Genomic DNA, 27,377 nt, shown 5'->3' with positions numbered 1-27,377 from the left:
CCAAGACTTCTACACTGTGAAGGTTCTACGCTGAACCTTACTTAAACTTACCACTTTAAAGATTTATATGAAAGTATGGTTTAAATTTGATTTCACATAATTGTCTTATGTATATTTCTATCTCTAATCCTTAAAATAGACGCATAAGTTTAATGTGGGCTTGGAGGTTCTCTAGACACCTCTACAGAATCTACCAGTTAAGAAATGCTAGGAGGGCTTCCCTGGTGGCACAGTGGTTGAGAGTCTGCCTGCCGATGCAGGGGACACGGGTTTGTGCCCCGGTCCGGGAATATCCCACATGCCCCGGAGCGTCTAGGCCTGTGAAAAAAAAAAAAATGCTAGGAGTCAGGTCTAGATTCAAATCTTTTCTCCACTTTTTTTTTTTCCTATAGTAATTGCTTAACCTCAGAGCCTTACTGTGAGGATTAAATAAAATAACCCATAAAGCACTTAGCATATGCTGAGAAATAGTATGTACACAGTTACATTTTAGCTGTTAATATTAAATTTTATTATTACAAGTTAACATATTTATAGTGCCTAGCAACTGGTAAACACTGAAGCTATTATTACTCTAACATATAATTTACTTTTCTATTTTTTAGGAAATTGGTCTCTATTTATATCATAATGTTGATTTAGTCCCACAGTAAAGTGTTTGCAGAAATTTACAAGAAAGTTTTTGTTACCTGAACCTAATTTTCTATGTATAAAATGTCTTTATTTAGCTTAAAAGAGGGAGGCTTTCATTTAAAAAAAAAAGGAAGATTTGCTTAATACTGACTTCTGGGCTGCCTACAGTGCATACTGACTATTGTTTATTCATTTAGAAAGTGTAATCACCTTAGGGATTGCCTCAAACTATTTTTCTTGATCTTAAAAAATAAATACTAGAATTATATTACTATGAACAAAAAAAAACAATAATAAATTTACTTCTAGTCCCTTGGCACTGGTTTCTGTTGTTTGGCAGCATTTCAATGCAGCTAATCAATCTAAACAACATTGATTAAGTTGAACAAAAGATGATATTGATTGCAGGCAGTAACCAATAAACAGGCTAATGTTCCATAGTTATCATAGGTCATTGTTTACTCATTTAACTAGACAATAAGAGTTATTATTATTAAATAGAAAGTTTAAGTGATACTCATGAGTTGTAATATTTTATAAAATTTTTGAATAATATTTCTTATAATTTCAGTATAAGCATATTTATTCATTTAAGACATATATAAAACAGTAAATCTTGTTTTTGAATGTAGGCAGATATGATTAAACTCCAAATGCTGAAGGTCTCTTATAGGTCTGTTGGAAATGTCTTATGTAATTTCAACTAATTATACCTGAAATCAGACATGGTGAGAAGTATGAAGTTGCTCAAAATAGTATTAAATTGAAATTCATTAGAATTATACTTACATAAAATTATTTTCAATGTGTTATTTCCATAGAGCTAATTTTCTAAACTCCTGTTTCTTACAAAAAAAATATTGTCATTTTAATATGTTTGTGTTGAGTTGTGACGTAAAATGACGTTTTGTGGTGTAATTTTAATTTTTATTCCATTGCCCAAATATTAGGCAGAGTAAAGTAAGGCCAAATGATTGGGCATAGTTTGTAGCATATTTGACATCATATTTCCTAGTAAAAGTGATATTATAAGTGGTAGCTGCTATGAGATTTTAGGGGATATAGAGAATATCAGGAAGAATGAATTGGAATTGGAAGTTTAGAGGGGGGAAATGGACATTGTACAACTAAATTGCTTTTAAGGATTGAAATAGAGCAGTTATTAATGGAAAATATAATAATATTTTGTTAGCATAGATAAAATTGAAAAATTGAATTAAATTGGCTTGTTCATGAACATGTTTTTATCTTGGCTTGAATACTGTCTGAAGACCATAATCAAAGAATATTGATAAATGGAAATTGGGACAGATATTAGCAGGGGGGGCTAAAGATCAATGCTAGATCCATGTTGATTTAACATCGTAATTAGTGATATGGAAGAGTGGTTAAACAGTGTGTCAGTGAAAGTCACAGATGATCTTAATTTAGAAGGTGTAACATACATCTGTGTGGGGAGTGTAAATATGCAAAAGAAATCTAGGGAAATTAGAATTTAAGGATGAATGGAATGAGGTCATCCTTGTAAGAAAGAAAATTTAATTTTAAGATCTATTTTTAGAAAATGTTAAAGAGCTCAACAAATATCAATGAGAATGTATGTCCACTTGTAACTTTTCATTGGACCATACTAACAGTGACTGGCTGCAGCACTACAGAAGTGTCAGAGAATAGGTAGGAAAATAGCCTCTGTCATTTTAATTTTATATTTATATTTATCAATGATACTTCTATTATTATGACTAACTAGTCAATTCAGGACATTGTTTTTCATTATGGTCAAGAAATTAATTTATTAGTTTTTAGACAATATATTATCACCTTCAGATTTAAGGAAAATTTATTTAAGTTTTTGCTTTGAGTATTTTTCACCCTTATTATCAAGGGAAAAATTGGATGGCCTTTGTATCCAATTAACTTGACCACTGGAGATCGTAATAGTGGAAAATGTATATAAAGTCTACCGAAGCTGAAGACAGTTACCATTTAGTAATATAGATTTGTGGTTCATATTCACAAAATCTGTTTTCTCTTTTTATATTCACCCTTAGAAAGTAAAAATACCCTGGCCATCTATACATGTTTTCTTTTATTTTCTGAGAAATGTTATTGATACTTTAAGAGTTATAAAATTGATCTGAAAATATTTAAATTACAGAAAAAGACCCTCATTTTAAAGTCTATTCACTAAACTACAGAATTTATATGAACAACATTTTAAGAATTGGTATGTAAAAACATGATGATGGAAAGTATGTGATCAATTTATGTCATGTATATGTCTAGACTTTTGAGATATATTATCCCCTTTGCTGTAAATTCTCCTTTAGAAAAAAAAAGAAACATCATCATTTAGACTATAAATGTAAGAATGCTTATGGTGCATTATTCTACCTCCCATGGTTAGGAACAGAATGCAGACATGCCACAATTATGTTTTTTATTTCTACTGTTCGAACCATATTAATGAGAACATCATTTTGGAGAACTAATTATTTCTATTTGTCTTGTGTCACACTTTCTAATTCCCCTATATTAGCACAGCCAAAGCAAATTAATTGCTTTTCCAGCAGTTGAAACTTGTCCAAGAATGAGCTCACATTCCCTTCCAGTTTCCCTGTTTCTGGGAGTGCATTGTGTCAGAAATTTCTCTTGATACTTAACATAGTCTAGAGAATATCTTTACAGATTTCTGTTCGCTCACTGGATGAAATTTATAAGTTTAAGTGACCCGCCAGGAAAGATAAAGTTCTTAGCTGCAAGATTATACATCAAAACAGTTAAAGTGAAATTAAAATTAAATGAATGAATCTCACTGAAGCAAAAAAAGCAGTAATTAATGGTTCCCTTAATTGTCTTCATAAAATATTTGCATGGGTCTAATTTGCATAATTTGCAAGTATTAATTAATCTTTCAAAGGAATTTTGTGCTGAGAGAAGCCAAAAAATCTCTTTGTTTTATTTAACATCTAATGAAATATTTATCTTCTTTAATGAACTTCTCATCTTCATTAAAATAAAAATTGCACAAGTTTGTATGTTTTAAATGTTTTTATAATTGAAGTATTCAGAAAACCTCTTTAGACTTACAACAGCTGAAAAACAAACAAGCACATTATTTAGCATTCAGTATCATTTTACAACAGCAACACTTTAAAAAAAAGTCCAATTTCACTTTCTCAAAGGTGGCAAGGCAGTCGGTAAATGAATACATGAATATAACTATTTCGTTTTAAAAGTAAGATTTGGCTTCCTTGGTGGTGCAGTGGTTGAGAGTCTGCCTGCCGATGCAGGGGACACAGGTTCGTGCCCTGGTACGGGAAGATCTCACATGCCGCAGAGCGGCTGGGCCCATGAGCCATGGCCGCTGAGCCTGCGCTCCACAACGGGAGAGGCCACAACAGTGAGAGGCCCACGTACCGCAAAAAATAATAATAATAATACATAAATAAATAAATAAAAGTAAGATTTACAAAAACCCGATCATTTCTTTCAATGGTAATGATATTTTTATGGCTGAAATAGTGGGCAACCAGAGGATGGATATATATATATATATGAAAAATCAGTATGTTTAATTGTTTGGGAAATGGTTCATTGGTTGAAAATATTTTAGCTGTTTCAAAGAAATTAGTCCATTAAAATTCACTTGCTGTTTTTAATAACTGCTGGATTGACAGTATGTCCTGGAAGAAGCATTACAGTGCTAACTTTATTCTAAATCTGCCTGCTGAAGAAAGGCAGCAGGTGTTTCTTCTCTCACAAACTAAGGGATCATAGTGAAAAGCAAGAGACGTGCCTTGGGAGAAAAGAAATCCAAAATTTCATCAAGTGCCAAATAGTATATATTCAAAAGAGGTGAGTAAGAGGATGAGGAAGGAGCCTGGAAGTTAAAAAGACATTAGGGAAGGGACGTTGGTGACCTGAGAATGGTACTCATCCTTTTTGATACAGCAGTGATTCGGGATATTACAGAGAACATCGGTTAACTTTTCTAAAGCAATTGCAAGTTTGCATAGCTTTTTCAAATACATTATTTGTGTTGATCTTCACAGCATGCCCATTTTATATTTGAGGAAACTGAGGAACATGGTCTTAAAGCAAATTGCTTGGAATCAGACTGTGAACTAAGGACCTTCTCGTCCTTTTGACTCTATATGCCTTGTTCTTACATGACATCCATCTTTGTATCTCATGATAATTTATGAAGTGGCTGTAACTGGCTCAATGTTCAACCAAATAATGAGGGTGGCATAAATTTTTAAGGATTAAGATTTAAAATGCAAATATATACTAGTTCTTCCCGTGTAAAGTTTAGTAATATGATAATATCAATTAAATTGACATTGGTTTCCTGTAGGATTCATCTTCAGGGAAGTAAAAAGGCATTTTCTTCAGGCAATGGTTATTTTTTAGCCCTGAAACCACTCTCAAAATTTGCAATTTCTCATGGAGTTTTCTCTAATATAAAAAGAAAAATAAATCCATTAGGTTATGAAGATAATTATTAATCAGTTACAAAGTAAATGCCAATACTTTTGGCATTAACATTGATGATTTATTTAAATAACTGATTTCTAAATTATTAGAATTAACACTAAGATGATTTAGTCTTAGGAGAACAATGTGGGACTAGAAGCCATAGTCTAGTATCGATACCACAATTCATTAATGTTCTGATTTTAACTGCTGAGACCTTCTCTATTGCTGATATTTTTATCCTGTCAAAATGGCAGAGACATCTGATTTTTTATGAGTATAAACACACACACTCACACCGAAACACACACCCCCCACACACACAATGTATTCATGGTCCATTACGGGTATGTGGATTCTGGATACAGACTGCTTGGGTTCGAATTTCCACACTGCTATTTATTATCTGTATAACACTGAGTGTGTAAATTAAACTATTTGATTATGAGAGTTCCTTATCCATAAAACATAGAAAATGATCATGATATTCACCTCACAGAGTTGTTACAGGGATCAAATGAATTAATATATGAACTTACAATTAATATAAGAACTTACAAGTAAGTAAAGGCTATGCTATAAATAATTTGCTATTTCTACAATTATGCACAAATTTAATGTAATAGTACTTGCAATATTATTCATTTTTGGTGAACATTAAACACTATTTGGATTTTAAAAAATTATCTTAAGCCAATGAATATTTTTTTTCAATATGTGGCACATACTTTTTCTTTTAGTGTATTTTAAGCTGGAAAATGAAAATAATATTCACCAGCTTTTTCAAGGCATTTAAAAAATTCATGACAAATTGTAGGTTTCAATATTTATGTCAATTTAAACAATATGGCTTAAGGAGATTTATTTTCAGCTCTGTATTATTACTTATCTCTTTTCAAATTAAATAAAAGATAAACCAGCTGTTTTTGACTCATTTAAGATAAAAGTGTTAGAACTTCTTAATTTTTGTATTATATTTTGGCAAATTTCTATTAATATGGTTTGTATTTTCATATAGTGTGGAGTAACTGCAGACTTTTAAAATTCATAGATAATCATACTCCAGAGATAGTAAATCTCCAAATATAGTTTCACCTAAGCTTACTAATTACACTTATAAAATGATGAATAATGGCTACAAATTATTGGATCTGACTCTCATTCTTTATTTATTTCTCCCTGGCAGAAAGAGCATTGGATGGGGAGATTTTAGACCATAAATTATTCCCATACATAATCAGGTGTGCTGTGTTTAACTTTGATTCTATACTATGGTTTTACATTTACTTATGAAATTCCCATTTTCACAGATTAAGATTAATTATTTGATTTCCATGATGAACTGATATTTACTTGTATTAATAATTTCAATGTGTTTATTTTTTCTTCATGGCTCATGCTGGTTAATATAGTTTTAGGTCCACCTTGTTCCAAGTTATCATAGTCTTTGGACTGATTTTTATGTTTCTCCAGCAATGTTATATGAAATCTCAGAGTCTAGACTTTATCTCTAGTTTAAATGTTGGGAATAAAGAGAAATTTCACAAATGAGAAAAGATTAGATATAAGACAATAAGGATAGAAAGTACATTCCTTTTCTAAACCCACATATGGTTCTGGGTTCAAGCCAACTATTGCCCAAGTAGGACCATAAGCTTGGTACGACCATATACGTTTCCTGAGGGAACTGAAAGATACACATTTTTATATAAAATGACAGATTTTTAAAAAAAAATGTGGAAGGGGCTTCCCTGGTGGCGCAGTGGTTGAGAGTCCGCCTGCTGATGCAGGGGACACGGGTTCGTGCCCCGGTCCAGGAAGATCCCACATGCCGTGGAGCAGCTGGGCCCGTGAGCCATGGCCGCTGAGCCTGCGCGTCCGGAGCCTGTGCTCCGCAATGGGAGAGGCCACAACAGTGAGAGGTCCGCGTACCATGCAAAAAGAAAAAAAAAATGTGGAAGCCTTAACACGATAAATGTTCATTTATGTTCTCCGATAATAGTAAGACAGAAAAAAAGTTCTCTCAATAAAAAAACTCATAATATATCAGATTGTCAATATGTAATCCAAATTGAAAATAACAATAAATCACTAGTAAAGAGAACAGCTCTCCAAGCTTTTTAGAGTGAATGCAATGACTTCCCCTAACTGCTTTGAATTCAGACATACTTTTGAGATAGAATTTTGAGGTCCACCTGCCCATATCATTTTTTCAAATGTGTACAATTCAGATTTATTCCATTTTATCAGGGACTTTAGTGGTTTGATTATTGCAAAGGATTAAAAATGTGAAATTTTTTGTTTTATAGATTCTAATTTTACTTCTTAAATTATTAGAATGAGATGCATTTAAATAAATGCAGAAGGTCGTTTAATTTAAAGGTTTGGTTAATTATATAATGTAGCTCCTTGGCTTATATTTCCCTAGGAATTCAGAACCAATCTTGGTTAACATATCCAAGTTTCAGTAAATGAAAAGAGTGAAGTAAATGTGGTAGATAAAAAGAAAAATGTTAATGGCATGGCACTCATATGCTTATGGTCTTTTAGAATAGTAAATTTCTTATAATTCTTCATAGCTTTCCCAGGTGGAAACTTATTGAGATGTGTGATATATTTACAGTAATCTTCCAAGGTTTATCAGCAGCAGAATCAAAATGTGACTGTAAGAAACTGTTTTTCCATATCATATTATCCCACTATTTTGTAGATAGTTTATTGTAGCCTTACAATGAGTTAAAATGCAGGCAAACTTCGATTAGTGACTTACAGTTCCTTGTTACACCTATTAATATAGCAAATTAGGGCAAGGTGGCTCCATTGCATTGAACTGATTTTAGTGCAGGCTAGACAGAAACCTCCTTACTGGCTCTCACAAAGTTACCCATGTCAAGTCCAAATCCAAGATGTGGGATTGGTCATCAGTAAACCATGGCTCCCACCACAACAAATGATCCATTCAAAAGAAGTAAAAGCACTAAGGAATATGAGCTATCTTGTTAACAACAGAGCAAACTTTGTTTTGGTCCAACGATGGGAATAATATTTAACTTAGTTTCCACATTCTCTCATCTCATAATTGCACATCCACAACAAAAATCTTGACCGACTAATTCCAAAAGTACTTATAGCATTGATCTATATGGTGAAAATGTTATGAAATTAAAATGTTATGAAAATTAATGCTTGAGTGGTTGTAAATAAACATACAAAAATTAGGTGAATATTTTTAGGAAGTTTATATACTTACATTTCAGTATAGCTAGATTTTTGGGGAGTTGTTTTGTTTTAGTGAAGTCACATAAAAATTGTGGACTAACTGCCCACTTTGATTTCGAAAGCAGTTCTTGGGTTCCTTGTTTTCAATAGCATATCAAAATGCAATTCTCTTTGTGAGAAAATTAGAACACAAGCATTTATTTAAATGTAACAATTCACATAGAAAAGCTGTGAATTATCACAACTCAGTTGGCTCCTTTGCATGTTATTTTTCCAAAACAAAGGAATGCAAAAAAACCTTTCCAAATATTTTCTTAATGTTAAAAATTTATAGTCAACAAAGGAGTAATTTTTTTATCTCATCATTCCAAATCTATGGGCTTTATATATTTTAACACTTGAAGTGGTGCTTTTACATGAAGTATTAGGGAAGAAGTATGCATGCAATTTTAGCAATGTTTAATGGATCAGTGACTGTTTGTTTAGAGACTTGAAAATAATGACTTTTATTGCTTTTTACTATTGGCAGCATTTATGATTTCTCAATAAAACAAGTTAGCGGTGTGACAAACATAATAAAATATTGTTTTTCACATTTTTCTGCTTACTTTTAATTTTAGCTTCTTCTTTACTGTAGTTTTTGTCTTCTCCCTCTCTAAACATTAACTGAAGGTCAACATTTTCATATGGTTAGGTTAATAAATACAGAATGTAAAGATATCTCATGAAGGAAAATTCTAGAAGTGCCAAAACCATGAATTTAAGTTGTAATAAAACCTTAAAATTTCTGTTCTCATTACTTTCAATTAAGTATTTTTCATCTGCTCTCTCTTTGAAACTCCTCTAACTTTAACACCTCATTTCAATTACTGTAAAATCTTCACTACAGTGTGGAATGGAAAAACATAGATAATCATGCTTTTCCAACATACCTTCCAGACTGCTATCAGTGTCCTCATCTGAGAATCATCTCATGAACATTTGGCGAGAACAAAATTTTTAAATGGTTTCCTGTGAAAAATGAGTGTCATTTAAAAAAAAATTATATATCTTCTTGGATTTTCAAAGTCCATGTTTAGTATTTTGCAGACTCCAAAAGCCCTGCATTAAAGTTAAACAATGTCTTGCTTTAAAACTGATATCTTTGACTAAAAAGTTAAACTAGCACTTAACTTTAATACTAGTGTAGTTTTTGAGTTTTTTAACATATAATCTGCTGTAACTAATTCATTTTAACAAATGCTTAATACTGAAGTGCTGGGGCCAGAAAAAATGCAAACGACATGGAATCTTTTCTAAATAATTCATACTCTCATGAGATACAGAGAAACATAAATAATTCTAATAAAATACATATTGAGTTAATTCCTATTGATAAAGCTGTGGGTGTCAAGGCATTTTTCAGGGATGGTAGGAACTATAAGTCAAATTTTACTTATATAAAAATATGAAATATTTATTCATTTAAATTTTTACATGAAACAGGAATAATTTTAACATATTAAAATATGGCTATATCATGTGTCTACATTTTCTTTATTTAAAAACTAACATACTCTATAAACATTTTAGGTAGCCAAACTTTGAAGTTTTTCCAGTGTAATTCATTTTTAGATTTTTTGTTTATAAGAACTCACTAGTATACTATTGGGAACATACATGTTCCAAGGCATAAAGTTAATTTAATAGATTAAATCTGAAATTTAGAAAACTTGATTTTTTTCTCAAAAGCTATAAAAGATGTATTGTTCTCTTTTAATAAATAACACTTTGATCTACTGCTTCTGAAATGTAAACAAAATACTTTCGGAACACAAACAAAGCAATTAATTCCAATTGCATGATTGGAGAAGATTCATTTAAGTCTACGTATGTAAGTCTAAATCTCTGAGAAGCCACATTATTGACATATTTTATATAATTTTTGCAAACAAGAGAAATAAATATTATGACTGCTTATGAGTATGGCTTTAAACAGGTTCCTAAATAATATTTATTAAAATGGAAACCTGGTTCCCCTTGTTTTACATCTGAAATAAATATACTGAATCCTAAATACAATATAAACATTGTATAGGAGGAGTTGATAAAGAGTGAAATGAAGAATGTAATGTATTCACAAATGAAGTACTGAAGATCCAAATTATGGTGGTGGACAAAAAATAAATAGGAAGGTGCATTTGAAATACAAGGGGAATCAAACTGCAGGGCTTAGAAAATAGTGGTTGGTAATTTGAAATAGATAATCTGGGAAAGAGATTCAGGCTAGAGTACAGGATGATGAGTTTGCCTTCTTGCTACTTGTTTTGATATGACAACTGGACTTTTAGATAAGAGTTGAAGAGTACTCATCTAGGTAGACATAGAGCAGGCACTTGAATGTGAGGCGATTTCAATGTAAAGTCTAGACAAGAGAGATAGCTTTGGGCACCATTAAAGTCTTATGTAGAAAATATAGAATCTTTTTTCATAATGTTGATGTTGTCATTCTTCTGAAAAGGCCAGAGTATCAAGCCACCCTCCCTCCACCCCAAGAAAAGATTATGATAAGTAACAAATGCAACATTGGGAAGCAAAGTATGTTCAAATGGTTATGAGTTAACAGATTTCTCTCACTTTGCACCATCCTTATTTGTAATGAATAACCTAATACATATTTTTTTAAATAGAGAAAACAATGTAGCTTTTTTTACGGCAGTTAGAAAGGATGGATTACTCAGCATTGAATTTTGTCCATTAAAGTGAGTGTAATAAAACTGGAACCAAAAAAATTACAGTTCTATATTATATACATAAAATTAGAATAAAGAATGATAAAAATACATAGTGGTATATTAGATAATTCATATTTTGACTTAGTTATTTTGCATCTTTGTTGATTCTGCAGATTTTACCTATGACAAACTGTCAGTTCAACTTTGCATTAAGAGACATGTATTTTTCATGATATTGTTTTGTATGGCAGTATGTTGGATACCAGTCCTTTCAAGTAATCAAACTACATTGAATAGAGTCATAAAAAAATGCAGCATTTACTCTCATTGTTAGCTTTTCCCTCTAATGCATTGATATTCTTTGCAATCATTTGAACAGTATAATGCACTCTTATTTAGATGAAGGGAAAGTAAAAATTACACATTTTTTTAGACTTGGTAAGTAAAGAAAAAGTGCTCATCTAATAGTGTTCTGAATTATCACAACAAGTTTGTGATCTGCCAAAAGAATACTAGTCTTATTTTAAGCTTTACGAGCACCATGATTTTTCAATACATAAGGCATTTGGTAATAGAGTCATCAAGAGTCTGGTTAGAGTTACAGCATTTAGAGAATCCTCATCTGAGTGCTGAACTCCTAAAGAACAGGACCTGTTAAAGAAGCCTGATAAAGCAGTGAACTCCTCATTCAGACACCATGATGCTATCTATCAAAGACTGGATGAGAGGGGCTTCCCTGATGGTGCAGTGGTTGAGGGTCCGCCTTCCAATGCAGGGGACGTGGGTTCGTGCCTCTGTCAGGGAGGATCCCGCATGCCGCGGAGCGTCTGGGCCCGTGGGCCGTGGCCACTGGGCCTGCGCATCTGGAGCCTGTGCTCCACAGCGGGAGAGGCCACAGCAGTGAGAGGCCTGCGTACCGCAAAAAAAAAAAAAAAAAAAAAAAAAAAAAGATTTAATGAGAAAAGGCAAGGTTTATTATCCAAGACTTACAACTTAATATTTTTATACTGTACAAGTAAGTTACCTTAAAAAGAGATGGAACTGAAGTCCAACTGAAATGAATCAGGGTTATTAAGGTAAAATAAGCATTCCTGGTTGAACAATTTGGTATTGTCCAAGTGCAACTGAGAAATAGCCCTGAAATTAAGAGTAGTGTATAGTCCCTATGGTAGGAAAATAAAGATTTTATTATAAAGTAGTTTTGACATAATCCTAGATGAGTTCCTTAATTTCATAATGTTTCTTGAAATCTAACCTTAATTCAGGATATAATGATCTACATGGTGCTATAACTTAATTTATTCATGTCACAATTGCTAGCGATGGGAAAATAAGGCAATACTGACAGTAACCACAGCCACAAGCTACTAATTTTAATGGAAATAGTGGCCTATATTACAATGACCCAGGGCAGAATTTCAAAGTGGGCATGAAACATACATATATTGGCATTTATCTTCCCTCTAAATATATGCACATTTATTATACTTAAGATGTTTATTTGTAGAATTTTTGTGTTTATTTTTTGAAATTGTATTAAAGAAATTTGGCAATCTCATGGGATTTAATATATGCTGAAAACTGATTGGAACTTAAACATAAATTGTAAGTCTAGAGTGTTCAGATGCTTCCTGAAATTCTTTGTGTATACAGAGACAGAAAAGTTATAAAATGCCAAATTGTCTATTAGCATTGCATATTTTTGTGATAGCACATTTTGTCTTTTTTTTCATTACTTTCCATTTTAGAAAGCATTTAGTGTCTTACATTTATTATTGTTTGTGGCTGTTTTGTTGATATTTTCCTGATCGATTTGCAAAGAATTATGTTTGTTTCCTTGGAAAACATGCAGTATAATAATATTGCTTCAAATATTGCAAGACACCAGTTTAACCAAAACTGAACTTAGCCAGTCACCACTACTGAACCAAAGATTCTGAAAAACATTACAAAGATTGTCTGATTTCTAGGTGGCTTTAATAGAGAGGTCTAGAATTTTTTTTCCTTCTCTTTCTTTTCTTTTTTGATAGCTCATTAAATGGTCACAATTCCAGCAGTATGGAGCTATAATATTTCCTAGGATGGTTACTTCTGTCACACTGGATCAAGTGATTTGATACAGTCATTATTCTGAAACAAGTTTAATATAAGGATTAGACTACTGAAAGTTACTGTCTTTAATTCTGAGAAGGTCACCATATATCATGAAATAAAATCATCAATCTGTAAGGAATATCTATGTTTTATTCCCGATAGAATCAAAGTACCCTAAGGTAATACAAATAACTTCCACTTCCACAAAAAAAATATATATTTTTAAAAGAGCAAAACAAATCCTTTACAATTGTGAAAATAAATATTCTGTGATTTAAAATAACTTATTCCATTAGTAGCAAACCAGAGAGGTTTTTAAAATTTATTTTGATATAGTAAGACAAGAAATATTGTACTGGGAATTATGCAACTTGGTTTTGCTGTTTCTGTGAAATGCAGGCAGACTTCCAGGAGCACTCACAAGGCAGCATGTGGCTTGGTGAGTTCCACAAGATGCAGCGTTGGGTTATCAATCTTTTCTGTGTTCTAAAAGAAAGCAAACTAAGATATACTAAAACACTGTAAGTCACAAGAACTGAAATATTTACCTGTGACATTGACCAGCATATCTTTCTTATAAAAGAAGGAGTATTTATTATATATTTTGGCACAACAAACTACTTTGAAACTTCATGGTTTACATCATTTATTATCTCACAGTTTCTGTATGTGAGGAATCTGGGAGTAGCTTAGCTGGGTCCTATGCTTCGGGGTCACTCTCAGGCTGCAAAAAAGGTTTGGCAGGGGCTGCAGTCATCTCTAGACTCAACTGAGTCAGGCTCTACTTCCAAGCTCAGTCATATGGCTGTTGGCATGCCTCATGTCCTCAAGGGTTTTGTACTGAGGGTCCCAGGTCCTTGCTGGCTATTAGCCAGAAGTCATCATCAGTTCCTTGTCACGTGGACCCTTCCTAGGGCAACTCAGTACATGGTAACATACTTCATCTGATCAAGCAAGTGAAAAGATCCAGAGAAAGAGTGTCTGCCAGCAGAAAGTCACAGTTTTTTATAATCTCATCTTGGAAGTGACTTTTCATCGCTTTTGCCATATTCTCTTCATTAGAAGCAAGTCACTAGATAAAGCCCACACTTAAAGGGGAGAGTTGTCTCACAAGGATGTGACTGCCAGGTAGCAGGGGGCATTGTTAGCCATCTTAGAGGATTCCTGCCATAGAGAGCTATGCAAAAAATAAAATTGTCAAGTTACCTGGTTAGAATGGGATCGGACCAATGAGTATTATATAATTCAAATATTTTATAAGCTCAGGAATGTACGTAAAGGTAGACCAGATGTCCACATCAGTCTTTGATGGAAACCTTATCCCTGGTTCATGCTTTAATGGGCATTTGCCAAAACTTGCCTGATCAACTCTGTTTGACAAACACTCAACTGATTCTCATATTCTTTCTTTAGGTATGATAATTCTGTCAACACACTTTCTTGTCTGTTTGATAATCTGTCTCTTTAATCTGTCTCTGTACATCTCTGAACTGATCCCTTATATATTAGTTTTAGAGTTTAGTGCACAGAGAACTATCATATTTAAGAGTTCTTGTATTGCATGTTAGTGTTCTCACCCACATGTGGTTTAAATACTTGATTCCATTGGATGAGATGTAAAGAAAAGCTATTCCCCACAAAAGTACCATTTCTTTAGTTAAAAACAATTCTGATACTTACTGAAAACATTTGAGAGCTTTCATTGATGTTTGACATTTGTTAAGTTTAGCACTAGACCAGCATTTTGGTTCAGCATTGTATAAATGTTAAATCAAGCTCTAGATATTTAGAACTTTATTCATTCACAATTACTTCTCTAAACAAATATAATTTTATTAAAATTACTGTATTAGTCATGCTATAAAAAATAGAGAAACATAAAAATGCTAAACTTTTAAAAGAAAGATGATTTTGTCTGCCAAACTTAAAAGAAAATAACTAGACTCTGATAAGAACTGCCCTTCTAATTGCCACCTTTGGTTTGTTCTCTAGAGATAACACATACATTTTTTCTGAAAACTCAGTTTATTCACTGCAGATTTTGCTTGTTGCTTGCAGTTCTAAAGGATACAGATGCTTGATTTGAAAGATCCTTGTTTCTCTTCTCTGCAGTACCTTATTTTTATCAAATAAGGCATCACTTTTTTATGCTCCATTTTTATTAAGCATAGTAGACAATTTTTCCATCATCACTAAGGTTCAGATATACCCTCAAATGATTTCCTTCCATCCCTGTGTCTTAGCCTTTGTTCTCCCAGAAATGAATAGAAGAATGGAGAAAGTCCTAAGAGATTCCATTGTGCTTCTCTTTGCTGAAGTGGGGAGGTCTCACCTTTCAATCAGGACAAGGTAACCTAAGTGCAAAGTACCCCATTATCACTTGATGGTACATTAACCTCTCTCATGGATTCTCACTTCTTACTAATGAATACTTGATTAGAACACACACACAAAAATACTTTACCATAGCAGACCTAGCAGCAATATAATTTTTCTTTATTTACAGAAGCAAAACAAAACTTTAGCAACGTCTGTGTTCTGCTTTTTGTTTTTGTTTTTCATAAACTTTTAAAAGATAACCTGTGCTTCAAACAGCCAAACAGAACAATAGTTTCTTTATACCAACAAGTGCACATTAGCATACACAGCCCTCACTAACAAGTAATACAGTTAGGTAGACTTCATAAACTTTACAATTGTAAATTTACTATTCAAACATAATGGACCAATAGACCAGAATCCAGCTTATATGCATACCCTCAGTCCAGTAAGTTTCATGAACCTGAACCTGGTTTTTCTGAAGAACTATATTAAGAAAATCACTAAGCATCATCTTACTATCTAATACTTGAATAGGACTTTTCAAAACCTTGCTCCTAAGCACAAAACATATTTACCATGAGAATACTTCCCATATAATCAGTGAAAAATTGTATGTGGATAGTGGACAGTGTAAATCTTCAACTAGTTATGAATAAATACCTGATATTGGTGATGTATTAAAATTTCATTTCACTTAGGCAAACTGTTTTTTAAGTTTACATTTGAAAAAGTTGTACTTATAGAAAAGTTCAAAAGTATTAAAACTCTCATATGCATTTTATGATGATTCATTTATTGTTAATGTTTTGTTCCATGTGCTTTATAATTTTCTCTATCTGCGTAGTATTTTCTGAAGTATTTGAGAGTGAGATGTATAAATCATGGTTCTTTACCTGTTATATTTACCCATACGTATTTCACAGGGTACTTATTAAAAATAAGGATGTTATCTTATACATAAACACAGCATATATATCAGCCCAGTAAATATTTCATTGACACAGTACTTTTATTCAAACTGACATTGAAATTCTAATTTTGTCATTTGACCCAATCATGTCCTTTATAGCATTTATAGCCTTCCTGAATCCAAATTAGGATCACATTATATTAAGTTGTAATTTCTCTTTAGTCTTTTTGATCTTGTGCATTTCCTTGGCCTTTTAAAAAATTGTAAACTTGACATTTTTGAAAAAAAACAGTCTTAAGAGAATGTTTCTCATTTTGCATTTGATGTTTCCTCATGATTAGACTCAGGTTGTGTATTCTAAGCCAGTATACTACCCAAGTGACGTTGTGTTCTTTTCAAGGTATAATATCCAAAGGCACATAATATCCATCTTCCCCTCATTTTGTAATGTTACTTTGATAGTTCCTTCTGTATGTATTTATTGAGCACTTGCCAGGTTCCAGGCAATGTTCAAGGTGCTAGAAACACACAAAGTCATATGGTATGCTACCTACTCTTAAAGAGATTATAGCTAGACTTTAATCAATTTCTCTAGGATAGCAAAGCTGTATAAGTATTGGCATAGTGAAAACAACTTAGGAGAGGACAAGAGTTTGGATCCTATGACAAGTGTTGTAACAACACTTAGGTCCTAGTAATACAATGTATGGGATCCAAACCCTATCTGCATGAGCATAGGCTGATCGTTCACAACTAAAACATTTTGTCAGAGAGCTAATTTTGTAACATGAAGTATAGACTTGCCTGTTTCCCGTTAAATAGACAAGCAGTAGATAGTTGATGATGATGATGTTTTAAAAATCAAATTTTCTTGGTTGTAATCATGGAGATATGGTTTTAAGAACATTAAGTTCATAAATAGATATCAGTTCATAGAACGACAGGGTCTAGATTTCTACCCCAATTGGGGAAGATCCTTGAGTTACAGAATAAAAGATCTTTAATACCCACTAAACCAAAATTATCTTAACCTTTGGTAGTAAATTCCTCTTTGCCCACAGAGAGCATCAACATCATAGTTGAGCTTGAAGTTCAGGCAAAGTGACTCTTTAAGATACTGACAACAAGAATGTCACTTCCCAGGAGAGCTGAGATACTTTAAACTGATCTAGCCATTTGGAAAATGTATTTTGCCCAGGGCTGGAGTTGGTGAAATAACTCCAAGCTGGCTAAGATTAACCATAGCCATCTGTACATCTTCAAATGCCTTCTCTCCACATTCTTCAGCTCAGCTTTCATTACTGGTTTGTCTGTTAATTTCCCATTTAAAAAGAATGCGTGATTAGATCAGGCTGCCCAGTGATGATTCCTTCTAGCTCCCCAAGAACGAAAGTCTAGTTCCACCTGCTCCAATTTGTCAAATTGTCAAAGTTCAGGTCTCTCCCCTATTAGTGTGCTTACCTAGAGTCTAATACAAAGTTTCTTCACATGTAAAGGACAGGGATTCACTTTCATTGTTTTTGTCTAAAAATGTGGTTACCTTTTAACCTATATATCATAACTTTAGATAATCCTCTGTTCTCAGACATGTTTTAAACTAGACTAGGTTCTCTCATGCACTTTCTTCTTTGAAGAAAACTGAAAAATATTTAAAAGCAGTTCTCAATTATAAAACTATTTTTGTTTGCAGTATTAGCTGCAGTCAAGAGCTTTACTTCATACTAGCCTTGTAATAAACATATTATCTACTCTGATTTCAAATGAGCTGGGCCACGTTGGTCTACTAAGTAATCCATTATCTACTGCTTGTACTAGTATGTTTGGCTTGTATAGACAGAATATGCTAGTTGATGTGCCTTCTTACACATAGTCCGTGCCCACTCTCTAGAATGGCACTGGGTGTTTATAGAGAAAGCATTCAAAAGGGATCTGGGATTCAGTCCTCTCTCACTTTGACCCAGCTCTGTGGGCCTCAGGTTCTGCAGCTATTACCGTGAAATACCTAAAATTCAAAATCTGTTGCAACTTTTTCAGTTTTTACTTTTTCATTATATTTGAACACAACCTTGAGTATAACTTCTGGAAATCGCTGATACTGTTATTATCTGCATTTCATGAGAAGAAATGATATTTACCCAGTCTTCTCTTGTAAAAGAGAAGATTGTGCTGAACATCAATCTCTCTTAAAATATTTCTCATGTTAAATGTAGACTTTGTGTCTCTGTTTCTTTGCCTCAGCAGTAGCAGAATGTTCTTACTCTAAATATAAAATTATAAAAAAAGCAAGAAACAATATTTTCTTTAATTAGCTTCTTCCTTTAGGGGTTTTAGAAGAAGGGTTATGACTTGACAGAGATCCTTCCCATCTGTTCCTGTTTGTTTGCTTTTATTTTGACTTCCTTTCGTTGTCTTATCAAATATCACATGAATCACTAACATTTGTTTTCATCAGTTGGTTTGGTTTCCCTTACTTTATATGATTAAGACATTCTGCTGAGAGAAGATCAGGGTTACTATGTTTCATATTGACCTAATATTATTTAAGTAAATATTAAACTTTCTAGATGTATGATCTTATATGTTTGCCCTCTGTAATGTTCGTATTTTCCTCAGCTCTGGAGGAGTGAGATATGGGCACATGCAATTGTTTTGTGAAAGCAGCAAACTTCATTAGATTACAGGTGTCTGGATATAAGTTTTGAACAAATAGATGCCATTTTAAATTAAACTACTTTCTAACAGGAAATGTAATTTATTAAGCCCTTTGTGCTAAAGACAAGTAGATCCTTGTGGATGTTTTTGCAAGGGAGTTCTATTCAGAACTGGAATATATACCTATTTGCCTACTGAGTAATACTTTTCAGTAACATACTCCCTTGTTAATGATTCCACTTAGTTTTCATACAATGAAAGCATTGGATTTCTGGTGTCAAGTAATTTGAAATTATTCCAATTTGTATGCCATCTTCTAATATAAAATCTCATCATATATTGTGATTGTTACTGAACAAACATCATTATTTTTTTAAAGTAAATGATCAAGCTATTCAATACTTTAGTTTTATATATGGAATAAAAGCTAAATTATATATCTGTCTATAAGCATTAGATGTTACAAATAACTACATATAACAATAGCTGCAAAAACGTTAAATCAGTGTATACGTATAACTGAATCACTTTGCTGTACACCTGAAACTAACACAACATTGAAAATCAACTATATTCTAATATAAAATAAAAATTAAATTTAAAACAGAGCAAACTTAATTCACGAACACAAAACAGAACTGGAAATTTTGTGACATTCTCCATTTCTCCCTCCTCATCCACAGCTAACAAATAGCAGATAGAACCTTTATATTTAATGGTCTGAGTTGAAGATTTCAACTTTAATGTTAAAACCTGAGACTCATTTTTATCAGGAGTTTAAAATTTTTTCTTTAACTCCTCTGTAGATCCAAATCTGCATAATAACAGTAAGCAGCATACAAAAATTCACACCTGCAATAAACTATTCAGTGATCTAGATACTTTCTTATACACCAAATTAGAGCTGTAAACATCAAATCACAATGAACTCTGGAACTCTGGAACTATTAGGAATTTGTAATCTAAATAGTTTCACTCAGTGCCTACTCCCACATGCTTTTAATTAGAAGAGACTTTTTAATTAAGTACTCCCATGCACAAAGTGTCACTTGATGATTTTTGTCATATCAACCTCCCTTACGAAAGCAAATAATCATTGTGTCAACGGAAGGTAGTTTCTCTATAAACAAAACTATAAGAATTTCAGTTCTGATTTCAAGTTGTTCAGTTGAGGCTCTGCATACTAAAAGGGAACGTCTGTTTTCTGAGAAACTGGTGAGGAATAGATTCACAAAGCAAGGAGACTGATGGTACCAAGGTGTCCAAGAGTCAGTCCCTTACCTCTGCAAATCAGAGACAGGGTATTTCCTCCAGTGATCTTGCAATTGCTTGTTAGAGGAAGTGACATAACAGAATAGATTTGGGTTCACACAAATATCTAATCACTGCACTTCCATTTACTAGCTTTTTGAAAATGTACAAAGTAACTTAACCTTTTTGAGCCTTAATATCCTATTTGTAAAAGGCACTAAGAATACCTATTTTGTTGAGTTGTTGAGAAGTTTATATTTACAACCTATAAAGTGCCCTGAACACAATAGTTGCTCAGAAAATATTTACTATACTGTTGATAATCATTATTGCCTTTATTGCCAATTTACGTGATCTTAAAAAAGTTCTCATCCGTTTGAGATATCAAGGAATGATTGTTTCACAAACCCTGCTCAGCATCAGGAAAACATATTTTTTCTGTGACCAACAAAGGCAGAAATAAAGACAATATAGGAAATGGTGAATAGGTGTGAGATTATCTAGTTAGAAAGGAAGTGTAATGCACAAAGGGCAGCCATTAAAACAAAACATGAATAAGCCTCTGAGTTTCCAGATGCAAACAACACACCTCTGAATAATGAAGTCTTAGCCATGAAAATACTCAGGGATTCCAATAATATCCATCCTGTACTTGTTTTTACAGGGCTTTCTCTAGGGCTCCATCACTTTGCCTGCTGTTTGAAGAGTAGGGGAAGGAAAGATTATTGGCACCATTATTACATAACATAAAAAAACATGGCACAGTTTGAATTATGGGCCCATGTATTCTTCCTAGCACCCTTGCCATTCAGCTTGCTCTCCGGTGGTTTGTTATCAGAAGCCTGAGATAAACCTACAGTCCCATAACTCAGAAGCCTGCTGGTAGCTCTCTGGGTACATTCATATGTGATTATTTGCTGCGGGTGGGCGGGCCAATATAACTTCTCTGGACCAACATAAAATTACTTTAAACCTTTTTTTCTTACAGACTTTGAATTATCCATAACTATGTTTTTAATAAAGATGACAAAATTATATGGTAGAATTGCCTTGAAAGTTAGGCTCCATAGACAAAGGGAAATGGAGTTACTGTGTAGGGTCAGTCTATGCCTGGTATGTTTCTGTTTCCAGGTAATTCTAAGGCAGATAATCTCTGATGTCTAAATATTATTTAATCATGGAAATGCCTTAACTATAGCAGTTGGGATCTATTTTATAGCTGGCATCCTTAATGCTTGATGCTTTTGTCCATCTGTTAGGAACATTAGTCAAAAATTTAAAGAGACATTTATTAAGAGTAGATTATTATAGTAGATCAAGTACTGAGCACATAAATACAATGTATATAATTTTTATAAACATGCTTTGTATATGATCTAAAGGATCTTATAAAATAATTATTCATGCTATAATTTTAATTAATATATTTGTATTTTAAAATTTAGTTTCAGACAGACTTTAAAATTTCTAACATGCTAAAGGGAATTATTTTTAATATGTAAGCATAAGTAATTGATTTCTCTGAAAGTTTAACATTTGAGACTGCATTAAAACTTTTAAGGCAAGCATCATGCTGAAGCATTCTCCTTCTGATACTGATGGGAAAAGAAATATGGCTGCTGCTTTCGTTGGTCTCGCCATGTAAGAAGCTCCCCATACGTAACTTCAAAGTGAGAAAAAGTGCTATGGAGTTAATTCTTAGGGTGCTTGTGTTGGAGAGTAAATAGGAGACTCTATATAGAGATGTTTAATAGATGGGAGCATCAGTGTAAGCGGGGAAGGAGGAGGTACTTATCTTGAGGCATCTAGAAGGAATAACAGGCCTGAATACTCCAAAGCAGTGCAGATCTTGGTGTGCCATATGTAGAATGGCACACCATTCTATGTAAAGGAGAGCCAGGGTCACTGACTGAGGGAGAGGGGTAACGTATAAGGTTAGAGAAGAAAGTCAGTAGCAAATTATATAGCACTTGGGTGAAGAATTTGGCTAGTGGACCTTTGAAAACAATGATTCATACTTAATGAATGATTTCTATATATCCATTCTTTGCTACTACATTCCTTCTACTTAATATGCTATAGACATCACAGAAGATTAGAAAACAATTTTTCAAGACTTTAATTTTTTTCTTTAACAAACATTTTTTTTTTTTGGCCATGCCCTGTGGCTTGTGGAATCTTAGTTCTGCTTACCAGGGATCGAACCTGGGCCCCCATCAGTGGAAGCGAGGAGCTCTAAACACTGGACCACCAGGGAATTCCCATAATTTTTTTTTCTTTAATGTACAAAGATTTTTTAAAACTCCATAGACTTAAATGTTAATTTTGAGAAAATAATTTCTTTTCCACAGGTATTTTGAAAGACTTCACTGAATAAAATTTGAATTTGGGGGAAATTGAGAATGTTTCTCTCCCCCCATCTAATCCTAGGAAACGTTGTCTATTTAAAAAAAAAATAAGAATGAGAATGATATCCTCAACTTAAGTGAATACATGATAGAAATACTGAGATCATTGGAAGGAGAGAGAAGTAGGGATACATTAAATAAGGACAAAAATTAGAAAATTTTGGTTTAAAGCATCAGTGTTCTACTTCTTTGGTTATTTCTATGACTAAATTTTAAAACAATTTAGTTGCTTTTCTTAGTAAAAACATTAAGATCAAAATTATCTTTTAAAAGGTCCAGTTTTTAGCCACATGATACTAAGAATATGAAAGAAAAGTTTCAGTTTATTTTTATAATATTAGTTTATTAGGTTTATTTATCTACTTTGTATAAATCACATGAAAACTATATCTGATTTATTCATTCATTCGTTCATTCAAACACATTTTATTGAACATATACTGGGTGCTTAGACTACATTAATAAGCCAAACAGCATTCCATAACATCCTGGAAGTAACAGTCCAACTATACAAACTAGGCTAAGCTAAAACATGTTGTAGGAATATAAAACTTAGGCACACCAATATTTCTGTGAAGTAGAAAAATAGTTTAACATCGGGCTTAAGCTCCTTACTAATTACTGTATCTACCACAGATTATGTATAAGCACTCAATTAGCTTATCATTGAAGGTGAAATCTGCAAATATTTAGACTCTCTATTTCCTAAATTTACTGTAGGCTATTTCTATTTCCTTATGCTTTAATTCTTGAAGCTATCAGACATTTTGCAAACATTTACAATGCAATATGCATTTAAAAATTTCTTTGGAAAACTTTACTTTTCCGATTACCTTCTACTGTAGATATTAAAACGTGAAATTTAAACATATTTTGTATAAATATTTCCAAGGTTTAGACCACACCACAAAGTGGAGAGTTGGGAGAGTGTTACATTTGGGAAATAGGCTTATGTTTTGTTTTGTTTGTCCTCTGGATTTTTAATTCCTTATTTTTGCTTCATTCAAGTGGTTTTATTGAAGATTTGATTTACTTTTCTTTTTCACATAGCTGTGTGTTTCTCAATAGGTAAAAGCTGAGTAATATATTAATATTTAATTGTTAATTTAATCTCACTTCAAGGTGCAAAGGCTATAGTTCATTGATATTGATGAAATAACCCAAGTGGCTTTCACATAAATAGCAACAAATGTGCACAACAGTTACATTACACGGTATATTTAACAACACCTCTAAGAAGTAAGATGGGAGCTCAGTCTATCCTGATGGAGATATATATGAGTGCATTCAAATAATTTTGGTTCTGCAAGCTTAGAGGAAGTAATTGTCATTCAACAGAAATCAACTAGCTTTGCATATCAGTAAAACACATACACACACTCTTATCTATTTTCTGAGTGCTCCGTACTGATATCAAAATAGCAAATATATATTTATGAGAACTAGAAACGTTGTATTCTTTGCAGTCGCTTAAATTCAATGTAACTATGAAATTAACTTTGAGAATATGTGAAAAATGTTACTTCTTAAATAAGTGAAGATAGAATAAAACCCACAAATTTTATATCAGGCTACGTAGTTTTTATATTCACATTTGTCCCCCAGATGTCATATAAGTAATTATTGTTTGTTGTTCATTTTTAGACGGAAGACTGTATTTGAAAACTACTGTCATGTACTGAATCTTTCCTGTTGAAGAAGTCCATGTTATAGTAAAGAACTTTGCAGTCAGACATTCGTCATTGGAAAGTTCGGGAAAAAAATAAAGTCCTTTTAAGGGAACTTCCTCAATTTTGTGTATTAATGTTCTTTAAAAGTTTAAGTATTCTACAAAAAAAAAAAAGTTTCCTTCATTGATTTTCACCTGTGGTTCATACCAGAGACCTGAGAATGTTTGTAAATGTACAAGTATCAAACTTCTTACAGTTAATAATTGCAACTTTGCTGCTGGACACTTGTATATGGAGTCAAAGGCAGGTCTCAGTAAGACCTAGCTTTGTTTTTTAATGGAATGAACCATTTTCCTCTTCTGAAAATTCTGTATCTGAGCACATCAAGGGACGTTTGTAGCACTGGTCACCCAGACATACAGAATCATGTCCTCCAGAAACCAGCAAGAACACTTGGAAATGGACTTGTAGGGGACATAGAGGATTCCTAAAACATCAATAAATCAAAGAGTAATATTCTGTTACATTCTATTTTAAACTCTCTAATTGTGGGGTTTCTCCTGAAGATTTTTGTTCATGTACTTTCCAAAAGACCAACAAATGGATATTGACAACAACCCCATGAAATAACATTTTGCATACCTGAAAAGAAGCATTGGAGATAAGCCAAAAAGTTTCACCGGAGGTCTTTTTTCCTTAAAAATATATCAACGTAACAAGTTTTCATTCCAAACTGGTAGTGGTATATAGAATTTAAAATGATCATTATGCTTCTTCTTCAAACTGTTGGTCACATGTACAGTATATAAACATAAAACATACAAGGAAGGTATTATGTATGCAGTAGTATACTAGAGTTTAGGAAAATGAAAATTTTAGAAAATACGTTTTGTCACCCTGTTGGTCAGAAAGACACCTTTCTGGTTTTAACGCATGCAGGCATGTAAATATTTGTCTGGAGTCACAGTATTAATGAGTGAGATCTTAAGCATCTGGTGACATCAGAACTCTGTCAGCCACTTTTATTTGTATATTGAACCCTAGTTAGTGCCCCAAACTGCACTATTGAGAATGGATTGTGGCTGAACAGTAAATCAAAACACCAGAAATATTTTTATATGTTAATGTCATATTATGTTAATGTTGCTGAAAGACAGAACCTAACAAACCCTTGATCCTTGATGTATCAGTCCAATACCATGTAGCGCTGAGTGATAAAGTTAAACTGTGTTGTGCTTCCCACCCTGGTCAGAGGGAAGGGTGCCTACGTGTTATTTTCACTGTCTTTTTGAAAGTTACAGTATGTGTTTTCACTTTTGTGCAGATAACTGGAAGTCAAGCTGCGAACAGTGCTTATTACATGCTGAAGTTACCTTCTCTTTGTTTTTACATATTTGGAGTTACACCTTTAAAGACTGATACGTGAATCAGTATAGTTGCTGGACATTTTATGATTTTGCTGTCATCTTACAATTTTATGATCATAGCATTATTTATTACCATAAATAGCAAAATCTTAAATGACCAAGAAAACTAGCTTAAACATGTTTAAAGATAGTTCTCATTGGGTATTAATGATTTGAAAAGAAATTAACATTATAGATACACTGGCACTAAGCTTCTATAGTTTTTTAGGTCTTCCTTGCAATACTGGAACATATTTCTTTTGTGTAGCTCGCTATTAACCAGCTAAGACCATTTTTAATGCAATAAAAAGGTTATATATACAGTTCCTATTTTTAGCTTGCTTAAAAGGGAGCAATATTTTTATTTAAAACACTGTTAGTAAATGCTTTGTAGAAACTTGGTTTTCTAAGCATAGTTCTTCCATAACCTTCTTTTGTTATTTGAGCACAAGTGATTCTATTCCTTGTTGTATGTATCTCTTGTTTTTCCCTGTATGCAGTCTTTAAAGGATTACAACACTTAAAATCAGAGGAACTTGTGGCAAGCTTTTGAATCATACATTTTTGAAAGTTTTTTTAAAAGCCTACAACTTCCATAAGTAGTAAAATCAGCCATTGCTCCGCTTCTTGCATAGAGTCACCTGTTAAGTAGGTTAAATAGTTTTAAAATACATACTTTCCAGACCTTTGAGAATGTTTTAGTGTTTGGTTCGCTATAAAAGGAAGTTTTAGCAAGGATTAAAGAAAAAAGCTATCAGCTATATGCTAAGAGAGAATCTTACTAACATGTTGTAAATATTGCAAGTCATGAAATGTTATTTTAAGTCTGTAACTTAAGTTGTTTTCCCCTTTATTAGTTATAAAGTTTGGTTTAAAATTTGTTTTTTGGTTTAAACAAGTAAAATTGTGCCCATTTTATGGTTTCCATGCTTTTGTAATCCTAAAATTATTAATGTCTGGTTGTTCTATATTATAACCACATTTGCGCTCTATGCAAGCCCTTGGAACAGAACATCCTCATCTTCATGTAGGACCTATGAAAATTGTCTATTTTTATCTATATATTTAAAGTTTTCTAAAAATGATAAAAGGTTATTACGAATTTTGTTGTACAAAATCTGTACAAAAATCTGTTTTTACATCATAATGCAAGAATTGGAAATTTTTCTATGGTAGCCTAGTTCTTTGAGCCTGGTTTCAATGTGAGAACCACGTTTACTGTTATTGTATTTAATTTTCTTTTTCTTTTCAACAATCTCCTAATAAAACTGTCTGAAATCTCCCTGTGACTTTATTTACAGTTCTTCTTTATTAAATTTTGTGAAATGCAGAGCATTAAAGGAATATTCACTTTCTAATGGGAGGCATCTCAAAACAACATAAGTCAGCTCTTTACAATGTGAAGGGAGCAATGCTCAATGATTTTATTTAACATGCAACTGCTTCTATCTCTAATATGAATTACTGTGGTGAAAAACATCATAAAAGCACACTCTGTAGTTATTGTTTAACAAGCAGATTTTCCATATTTTGTTTCTTGCCAGCTAAGCAAACTGCCCACATATACATGATTTATTTATGTACATTTCTCAGTTTATGAAGCTGTTATTTGTACCTTT

The 27,377-nt window shown here is 32.8% G+C and overlaps 1 protein-coding gene across 5 annotated transcripts in view; it reads left to right on the top strand.

The window, feature by feature from the left end:
- DACH1 (dachshund family transcription factor 1) overlaps nucleotides 1-24,364 on the top strand; it is a gene marked incomplete at both ends in the record, with an annotated part of 415,686 nt that extends 391,322 nt beyond the window's left edge. For all 5 annotated transcript variants that reach the window (XM_082602112.1, XM_082602110.1, XM_082602111.1 and 2 more), the window contains one exon: nucleotides 24,327-24,364. In XM_082602112.1, coding sequence (XP_082458238.1) covers nucleotides 24,327-24,364 — 38 coding nt within the window. The remainder of the gene's footprint in view (nucleotides 1-24,326) is intronic.
- Nucleotides 24,365-27,377: the final 3,013 nt, after the last annotated feature.

Source organism: Mesoplodon mirus, assembly GCF_964341445.2.
Source record: "Mesoplodon mirus genome assembly, chromosome: 17".
Lineage (NCBI taxonomy): Eukaryota > Metazoa > Chordata > Mammalia > Artiodactyla > Ziphiidae > Mesoplodon > Mesoplodon mirus.
Note: the sequence above shows the minus strand (reverse complement) of the source record. Positions and strands in the feature narration are given on the sequence as shown.